The sequence below is a fragment of the Daucus carota genome, chromosome 4 (assembly GCF_001625215.2).
Source record: "Daucus carota subsp. sativus chromosome 4, DH1 v3.0, whole genome shotgun sequence".
Classification (NCBI taxonomy): Eukaryota; Viridiplantae; Streptophyta; class Magnoliopsida; order Apiales; family Apiaceae; genus Daucus; species Daucus carota.
This window is the reverse complement of record NC_030384.2, coordinates 29115868-29126283: the sequence shown is the minus strand read 5'-3', so window position 1 is coordinate 29126283 and position 10416 is coordinate 29115868. Positions and strand designations below refer to the sequence as shown.

Sequence of the window (10416 nt, the reverse complement as noted above, 5' to 3'; positions counted from 1 at the left end):
GCTCTTGGCGGAGAGTTATAAGAAATCTTAAAAGTGAGACCAAATGTGGTTAGAACCATATTTTGTGAGAAATGTGAGACTAAAAACCAAACCAAATCCATTTTTCTAAATGTGATTTCAGATGGATCCAAATTCACAATTTTGGTTTGGTTTGGATTGGTTTAATGATTTTGCATCCATATTGCCACCTCTAGATACATGTAAGTACATGATCTGGTACTTGTTTTTCACCCACATACAGCTGGATATAACTTTTGATAAGCTCTGATGATAAAGTATTGAATTTGGGTTGGGTACTAGGATCTTTAATATTTTTGATAAGGATTATGACCTTAATTAATAGTAATCAGGGATCTCATAATGGTTATGAATCTTAACTTTCACCTTTAATGATTTTAAAGAATCTGCTAGCTCTGAGGCCTCTGCAATATATATTCAACAGAACTAGCACAGTTTCAGAACTACAATGCAACTCAACTCTCCTCTTCTAACAATATAGAAGAACATAGTTCATATTTCCAAATACAATTCTTGATAGTTTCTGCTTCTTAAAGTTTTGATCAACAAGATTCTTAGTTTCACAGAGAGGACCATTTCCGTACTTAAAAGCACGAATCTTGCAGCCCCAAAAAATCCCAATTCAGATAACCATTAGGCTGATCTTTTCAGCAACTTGCCATTACTTCTTATCCGAAACAAAAAGAAAAGAGATGCTCTTGAATGTCGTTCTCTAGTTAGAATCTTCAGAACACGATATCAGCTTAGCATCAAAAAACAAGGGAACGAAAAATATCAAACACTTTCCATATTTTTCTAGGAAAATATCTCTCAACTATCCAAAAATGGTTCATTTACGACGCCTTGTTGATGCAGAGCCAGGCATGGCACCCGCCAGTGTCAGTATTAGGCCAAACCATTACATCAACGAGACAAAATTCGACACAAACATGGTGATCATCTTAGCCGCTTTACTCTGTGCACTACTATGTGCACTAGGACTCAACTCAATAATCCGGTGCCTACTACGTTGTACTCATAGGTTTGGTACAGAGACACCGCAACAGGCTGCAGCCCGATTAGCCACCACTGGCGTGAAAAAACACGTTCTACGAAAAATTCCAATTGCAATATACGGATCAGAAGTGAAGTTTTCAAGCACTGAGTGCCCGATTTGTCTAGCAGAATTTGTTCAAGGAGAGAAAGTTCGAGTTCTGCCAAAGTGTAGTCACGGCTTCCATGTCAAGTGCATTGACACATGGCTGGAGTCACATTCTTCGTGTCCTAATTGTCGTCGTTCGTTGCTTGAACGTTCGACTTCACGTGTTGCTGATGAAAGTTGTGCAGCTCAGTCACTGGAAAGTAACAGTTCTAGACAGCAGCAAGCTAGTACTGTTAATGTAGTTGTTACACAGGTTTAGATTTAGGCTATGTATGTTTTTTGGTTTGAGGGAGATCACATAAGTGATTAAGTACTAGTGTAGAAGAAGATTATTCTTCATTAATGATATTAAGTTAAATCTGAAACTTGATCATATGAAGTTGGATTTTTTGGATTTGCACGTCCCATGATCACATGAAGTTAAACTTTTAAACAGGGGTGGCAATGGTACAAAATTACAAAATTAAATTTATCCAAACTATAAAAACTGTTAACAGGAGGAGAAAGTGGATAAACAATTTAGGATACTAGCTTGAATGAATTGGCCATCATTCTGTAAAACCATAGAGTATCACCCGAACACGGGACGGACAGAAAGTGATGAAAAGGATAGTTGATCTTGTATTTTGATCCTTGGGAGAGCAAGAGAAAGACTTCTCTAATTGATAATCAGCATAATTCTTTGGAAATAAATAATCTAGATGGGTTAGATTTTGTTCAATCAATCAGGGCCTTGGACCGTGAAAGTTATAGTCAAGAAGCTCATAATTCGCATGCCCAAGCCAGGTGACCAGGAAGGCTGTCATGAAGCGGGTCAAATAGAGTGGATGGTGATCCAATGAGAGGTGGCGTAGATCTTGAGAGGATTAACATGCGCCCATGAGGGTTAACCATGTCAGCGAGTTCAAGTTATACAATTTTCTTTTTTGACAAAATGCGTTCATTTCCAATCAAACACGTGACCAGGATACATATGAGCCACATGAGCTAATTCAGGGCCCGTATATTCGCAGACCGTTTAATAAAATACAACTTGATGTTGTTTAATTCACGAATTAAATCTCGACAATCCACTATCACCTTGCTAAGCCGAGAGCACACCGGAGTAGTACTTCTGATCATTTGAACTACCACTAAACAATCCGACTCAATAATGACTGTTATTCGTCCACTCCTTAGTTAATGTTTATGCAGCACAGTTTGTATGATGTTTTTCATTTTTGCCAGCAACCTCTGTATTTTTACTTCTCCTCTCCAGCATGTTATTTTTTCTTTTTTTACGAAAGAAATATTGTTTCAGTTTCTGCCATCACTGTGCTAATGCAAAGATATATCATCTGGTGACGGTGGGCAGTCTTTTCAAATTATATCAGTTTTTTAAAGCAGATTAATATCACTTCTGCATGATTTAGAAAATGATTTTTTTGGTTTTGTATTTTCGGATGGTTTAAAGAGCAATGAAATAGATTCTGCTTATGTACCTGCACTCTTTTCACCGCTTAAATTTTTCAAAAGGTTTTCATGTTTATTTTTGACATGGCTCTTGTTTAGGACCCTCTTTTATGTATGCTTAGACAGAATACTACGTTACTTAACAAGTATAAATGTGATGTTATCAGATGAAACTTTGTTTTGTTCTTGCTAGATTGATAGCGCCATTGTGCTTAACGCAGCCTGTAGGCATCTTAATTTCCAGATAACTTAGTTCTGCACCTGGGAATGTGACTACGACGAGGGTTTATCTAATCAAGAATTTCATGCTATTTCTGTACCTAGTAATGATCGAGTTCTAGATGAAGGTTGATCAGCTGGGAACTCAATTATCAAACAAATTCCCATATCCGGAAAACTATCAGACTTGAACATCTGTATTAATTTATAACAGCAAGAATTGAGCTCCGGGTTTTTCATAACCACAGGTCTGTGAGGTGTTAGTTTCCTGTGAATCTGTCCTGGATAATTCAGTTATATATCTTCTGAAACAGACATCATGTTTTCTTAATAAAACACAAGTTGAACAACATATGATATGAATTATATACTATCAATCAACTTTAGCTTACATCATTCAGTAGAATAAACTAGCCCAAATTAAAGTTCAGTACATTTGCCACGTATACACTACCACCAGATTCATCTGCAGTATGAGAGTAACACACAATTTTATATGCGGAAAAACAATTGACTAATTAGAATAATGCAGTCTGCGTATTAAATTGTACACCTAACTCCAAACTCACTAGATCACGAGATTTTATATATGCAAAATTACAAATAGCCGTTTGTAGTTGACCCAAAACTTAATTATCACAGAAAAGAACTGTCCAGACAGGTGTATTACAATAGACAATAAGAGAGATTAAACAAGAGAAGCTTGTGGTATTCTTATATGGTCCTCGGTCACATATGTTGTAGCATACTTATGGCGCATATTGGTGGCCGAAGGGAGTCACGGAGTCGACCCGAGTCTTCCGCGAGCCTCAACTCTGATAACATGTTAATCCGAAGGTCATGCGAGTCTGAGCTCTCATACCATATTAAATGACCAATTTATTCTCTTAAAACCACAAGGTGTTGGGAGAAGGGCATACTATATTCTATCAATTTTTATCATTTTTTTTGCTAAATATTATGGCGCATATTGGTGGTCGCAAAGAGTCGATCCGAGTCTCCTGCGAGTCTGAACTCCAACAACAATTTAACCCGAGTCTCACGCAAATCTAACCTCTGATATCATGTTAAGTGACCAATTCTCTTAAAACCACAAGGTGTTGGGAGGAGGATTTACTAAGATCAGGATCCTATTGTCTTCTATCGATTTTTATCATATTTTTGCTAAGATATATCTAGTTCAGATATATTTTCTTTTATATATGCGTTCAATTATCCTCAACGCGCTTGGGGTTAAGGTTCTAGTGTATCTGTTGCTGTGGTGGTAATATATGCCCCATACAACATACGTCTGTTGTGGGTTTGATTGTATATCCGTTTGTGCGTGTGTGAAGAAAACAAAATGATGAGATAGGATACATAAAGGATAAGATTAAAGAAAGTGGTGGGGTGATAGAAGAATTAGAAAGTAAGATGATAGTGAAAATGTAGAAGGTTGTATCTGTTTGCTTTGTCAACCAAATAATGATGTCTCAAGAGAATATACAAGGTATTGATGTTAAGCTGTGGTGTGCATGGCTGCTAGCTAGTGGAGCTTACTGGTTACACTAAAACATACAGTTCAACACATTACATAAGAAGCTGATTAATCACCATACATTTTTCTTATAACAAACTCAATTTGTTTTTTGAATGCTTTGATTTCTTTAAACTCAAACCAACCATCTCTAATGATGATGAGAAGACTTGCAAATACTTTTTTAGACTTTTATTCTGAACTATACAGAGGAGTTGAATTTTCTTTTAAATAGTTGCGTCCACGTTTAGGTTATTAATTAATCAAACAACTTCTGAGAATTAACCTCAAACTCGAAACCTCTGATCCAGAACCTGGTTGATTTTTCGACATGAGGCCAGTCTGTTGGATGGTTGCTATAAAATTAAAACCTGAGTCAATTTAAGCCTGATGAAACATGATTAAGGAGTAATTAAATTTTAATCTAGTTACCTGCTCCTTACATTGAACTTAAAAGCCAAGGAGCTAATTTAGAATACACCTTCTCAAACATTCAATGGTAATGTTCAGAATAAATTACATAAACAAAGATTAGTCATCAGAGTTTCACCATCAAGCTAATTAAATAAATCTCTTATAGTTAAATATTGAAGGCCACCGCGACCTCAGAACTTTCTTATAAGCTTTACGAATATCAGCTTTTGAATCTTACCTTTTGTTTCTGATCTTCCTTAAAATCTTTCCAGTTTTGTCTTTATTTCCTTAGATTTCCTTACATATATGTTCCTATAGATCAAAGTCCAGTTTCTACATCTTTTTTCGTAGACATGGCACTACCAAAACGAGGTCATCGATTCTTCAAGTTCAGGAGTCCAGCCATACTTAGTTTCTTCTGATAAACACCTTTTATGATCGATATCTCTACCAGTCTGAAACAAATTACAGCGCGTTTATTTACCATATAATCTCTGCTTTAGTAATCTGTAGTTAATTTTTGTCGCCAGCTGCATAACAAAAAGAGTGTCTATCTCTTTCGTACTAGCTTTCTGTCAATTACCTTGATTTCCACCTCTCAAATCAATCTCAAAACTACTTTTTCATTTTCACCACATATTTCAGTTATATATTGACTTCATCTGCTGAAAAGATAGATGAATACTCAAGAATACGAGTTCTCACGTGACGTTGCTCGAATGGCATGGATTATGCTAAGATTAAGGATTGATTACTCAAGACTCTTCTGGCTTCTATTTGGTCTCTTCTCTTATGAAAATCATGAAGGGAAACCTCGGATTTTCTAACATCCAGTCCCTCCTCCTTTCATCGCTTTAAGCTATTAGTAGATAATTGTAGTACCACTCGCTTTAATATATACGTAGTACTAGTCTTATATCTTCCGGTTCCTTAAGTATAAATAGTGAAGAGTGTTCCTATACAAATCATTCCTGATCCGGTCATGTACAGAATGGATGCAGGAGATTATGCTGAAATGGATCCGTCTGGTCGATATGGACGTGTATGTTTCTACCTTTTCTTTATGCATATCTCTGCACAAGTAAATAAAATCACTACATATATAGAAATCAACTTCTTCCTGCTATATATGCTTATTCCGATACGTTGTTCAGAGAATCAAATCATCAGTTTTTCAGTAAATTAGCCCTTCAAGTTGCATAATCACTGTTTATTTGGTTGCTATATGTTATTATCTATGATTTTGTATATGTTGATTATAGTAAACTCTGATTATAAGTTGACTCTGTCTTTGCATAGGCTAAAATGACCTCCGGTTGGTGTACTTAATTTGAAAAGACTTGTTTTAGAATCTATTAGAAATCGGTTATTAGTTCTGGATCACGGGTTAATCAAATATGCATTGATCTTATAAGTACCAAATTTATGCAGTTAAGGGATGTCCTTGGTAAAGGGGCAATGAAGACAGTGTATAGGGCATACGATGAGGAACTTGGAATGGAGGTAGCATGGAACCAGGTGAAACTGAATGATGTGTTTCGGTCTCCAGATGAACTTCATCGCCTCTATTCTGAAGTCCACCTCCTCAAGACTTTAGATCACGATTCAATCATGCAATTCTATACTTCTTGGATTGATGTCAATCGAAGAACCTTCAATTTCATCACTGAAATGTTCACCTCAGGCACTCTCCGAGAGTAAGCATGCATGCATCACTTTAGCCTATGTGATGATAATTTATTTTTTAGCCTCAAGTCTGTTTACAGGTTGACCTGCAAAGTATAAAGATCGGATCGACTCTGCTTCAGATAATTAGATTCAAATTTTGTTGGAATTTGTTCTTAATTCTCTGTAACACATGGAGCTTTTCTATGGCTGATAATCTATGTTTTCTATTGCACCTTGAGTGACCATACAAATGTGTTTATAGGTACAGGAAGAAGTACCGGAGAGTAAGCATTCAAGCAATCAAGAAATGGGCGCGCCAAATACTTGAAGGTCTTGTTTATCTTCATGGCCATGATCCCCCAGTGATCCATCGTGACCTCAAGTGTGACAACATTTTTGTCAATGGAAATCTTGGACAAGTCAAGATTGGTGATCTTGGTTTAGCCGCCACACTTTGTGGATCAAAACAAGCTCATAGCGTCATAGGTAATCAAATCTACCTCCCCCAAATATCAATTATAGATCTTATTAAATGTATGAAACTGATCCATGCTGACTACTGAAGTCACAGATTGATGTCATATCTAGAAAGCACGAAAGTCTTTACAAGACATTTATTTTCCATCAACAGATAAAAATTTCTTATGACTGAAACTCATATGACATGAAAAAACATAGGATAGAGTAGAATCTAAAAGGGGACGGAGGGAGTTTAGTATGATATATCTCCTAGCACTACTAGTATTTCGGCCATTAACTTCTATTGCATGCATGTCAATCATCAGGCACACCAGAATTTATGGCACCAGAACTCTACGAAGAAGAGTATAATGAGCTTGTAGACATATACTCATTTGGTATGTGTATGCTAGAGATGCTAACATCTGAGTTTCCCTATAGTGAGTGCTCCAATCCAGCCCAAATTTACAAGAAAGTGACTTCTGTAAGTATGAATATTAAGTTTAATTTCTATAAAAGATTGTTACGGTTCTATAGAACATAGACTTATAATCAAATTAAAATTTAGGGAAATCTGCCAAAAGCATTCTACAAGATTAAGGATGTGAAAGCTCAAGAGTTTGTTGGAAAATGCTTGGATATTGCTTCCAACAGGCCATCTGCCACTGAACTGTTGATGGATCCATTTCTTGCTCCTGAGGAAGAAAAGGAGCCTGAAAGTCCTGATAATGTAGACAGCAGGCTGCTGGCCTCAGCCATACTGAGAATACCTATTCCATCTGATCATGATCACAAGTCAGTTTCTCGGCCTTTAATGAAATCTCCAAAAAAGAATACAAAAATGATGATCACCGGAACTATGAATGCTGAAGATGATACCATCTTCCTCAAAGTACAGATCTCTGACAAGAATGGTACTTAACTAAACTTTTATCATCTTCTGCAGCCCTACAGAGATCACAATTACAATGTTGTCAAATTACTTACTTTTGGTTGTGTGTTAAATCACTTATGTTTAGCAGCTGATAATTATTTACCAATCTGATGGGGGCTTTTATGATATAGGTCAAGCTAGGAACATATATTTTCCTTATGATATTGCAAGCGATACTGCACTTGATGTTGCCTCAGAAATGGTGAAGGAATTAGAGATTACTGACTGGGATTCAAATGAAATTGCTGAGATGATTGATGAAGAGATATCTGCCCTGCTTCCAAATTGGAAAGAATCCGACGTGGTCCAAAACCTTCATCATCAGCAACAAAGCTTCAATTACGACAATGATGACGAAGATGGTATAATCCACCACCCTTTCTATTCTCCCTCCTCCCAAAATTCCTCTCATGCTTCCCTTCCAGGCCTTTTCACCTCAGCTCATGATTGGCCTCAAGGTAACTGCAATTTATTTATATATTATAGGGGTACTAAGAACAAGTTCAGTCGATCTGTTTCATTAAATTGATAGACTTGGTTGTTACTGCGAAAACTCAATTTTTAAAATGATACAATAAACATCATTTATGGCACCAATGACCTTATGATATGCCTCGCTTTCTTCTTTTATCAGAGGTCGAGAGTTCAAATCTTGTCAAAGACAGGATGAGTGCGCATGTGTTATTATTTGTACAAGACATCATTTATGAACATTTATGGTCTTTAAAATCCACAGATACAGACACTGATAAATAAAATTTGTTGCAGGTGATTTCCTCTTGAATGATGATGCAAGTTCACAGAGCTCATTAGCCTCCTACAAGTACTCCAACATGAATTACATTGAAAAAGATTTTGATTTATTAAGCTGCAAAAGAGGAGAGCAAGATTTCAATGCAAAACATCAGAAAAGTAGTACAAGAATGTCACAACAGAGTCTTCAAAAGCCATGCCACTCTTCATATGGTTCCATTAGCAGCACGAACCAAAGCAGAATGCCGCGGGTAGGGTCACTGGTGGACGTACGTAGCCAGTTGCTGCACCGGACTCTAGTGGAGGAGATAGCCAAGCGACGCTTATTTAACACTGTAGGTGCAGTTGAGAACATTGGTTACCATGAGCCTAAAGAATTTTCTAGCAAAGACTGGAGTCCTGGATTCTCTAGGAGGTAGGCTAGAAATGAAAAGTTACAAATGTCATCTTGAAATGTATCATATGTATATAGGTTTGCATTTCTGGTGTGTAATTGTGTGAGAAATTGAGAATATGAATTCCTATTGCTGTATGGTTTGCCAGTTTGAGCTATGTTGCATGATAATAAGAATAAAACTTGTTTGTAAATGTATGTGACAATACATTTTAATCAACAATTAAACAATTTATGGGCTCATGAAAAGTCCACTAATAAAGCCCATATGTAGTCTTGAAGGCATGCATGCATTTGTGTTCATGCCCTTTTTTACAGGAACCTTCTTGAATACTTTGTTATCTTGTAGGGGTAAAAATTCTACAAATTAATGATGTAGGGATATTTAATTTACTAATATATCAATATTATTAATAATTGAAATTAAATATATAATGCTGTCATGGTTGTAAGAATCGGAACCGGAACTAATTAGTTGACGTATCGATTAATGATTTATAGCAAATTTTTCGGATAAATCGAGAATTTTTAGCCAAATTAGAGTGTAATCGGTAAATTGATGAATTTTTTTTAAGAATTATTCAGAGAATTTTTAATAATTCAAGAATTTTTAGAACACTGACAGTTGTTATTATGTTGTGATAAAAAAATTGATAATTGAAATAACAATAATTTAACATAGATTATTATTAATCGAGATAGATCCCTTATTCAAATTTTATCCGCAAAAATTAATAATTTGGCTAAAGTTGTTACAACCACCAACCTGCCTGCTATATGTACATTTATATGTAAGGAGCTGGTAGAAAAGTTGGAAGCAAACTTATATGCCAAAAAAGGGTAGTATGAGGGCCAAAACATAATTTACAAGAAGTAACATTATTGAGCATTTGAATTGTACACAGATATAAGCTGTTTGGCTGAATAATACTACTGTGCAAATAATCATAAATGGATTGTCTGACATTTTATTCATACTTTGGGGCCGTTTGGGTTAGCTTAAAAGAAGTGACTTCTTGCTTAAATTGAAGAAGTGGAGTAGGAGTGAGAAGTAAATAAGTTAATAAAGTGTTTGAAAAGAAGCAGAAGCTGTCAGAGAGAAGCTAGCATTCTCAGCTTTCTAAAAGTGCTTCTACTTCTTTACACAAACGGGTTAAGAAAAGCAGAAGCCAGAAACAGAAGTCGCTTCTGCTTCCCAAACAGGCCCTTTATTTTATAAACTTGTTACTCTAACAAGCTTGATGCATTTAATTGATGCCTACTGTACATAACAAGTTAACAACAGAGTAAGAGATACGGCGTCTGTGGCCGTACAGACCACGTGTATGTGAGTGTATATGATGTTAATTTCATTTTCTTTTTAGTAATTCGGTGCACAAGTTTTATTATTATCCACCCATGCAAATAATATTCTATGGATTTGATGGTTAAACATAGGATTCAAAAAA

At 36.0% G+C, this 10416-nt stretch overlaps 2 protein-coding genes across 3 annotated transcripts; both read left to right on the top strand.

Annotated features, from left to right (window-relative positions):
- Nucleotides 1-415: 415 nt before the first annotated feature.
- On the top strand, nt 416-1559 carry LOC108217937 (RING-H2 finger protein ATL74). The gene has a single exon (XM_017390850.2). It carries the CDS (start codon nt 843-845, stop codon nt 1416-1418), a length of 576 nt encoding a protein of 191 aa, XP_017246339.1. The 5' UTR covers nt 416-842; the 3' UTR covers nt 1419-1559.
- Nucleotides 1560-4825: 3266 nt separating this feature from the next.
- Nucleotides 4826-9162, top strand: LOC108218916 (probable serine/threonine-protein kinase WNK5). 2 transcript variants are annotated; one of them, XM_017392083.2, is made up of 7 exons: nt 4826-5802; nt 6192-6457; nt 6691-6914; nt 7214-7371; nt 7456-7801; nt 7953-8279; nt 8590-9162. In XM_017392083.2, exons 1-7 carry the CDS (start codon nt 5743-5745, stop codon nt 8991-8993), a joined length of 1785 nt encoding a protein of 594 aa, XP_017247572.1. In that variant the 5' UTR covers nt 4826-5742; the 3' UTR covers nt 8994-9162. The 2 variants fall into 2 exon arrangements, with proteins under 2 accessions (XP_017247572.1, XP_017247573.1); XM_017392084.2 differs by having other exon boundaries at nt 5436-5802; nt 7953-8183.
- The last annotated feature ends 1254 nt before the right edge of the window (nt 9163-10416 follow it).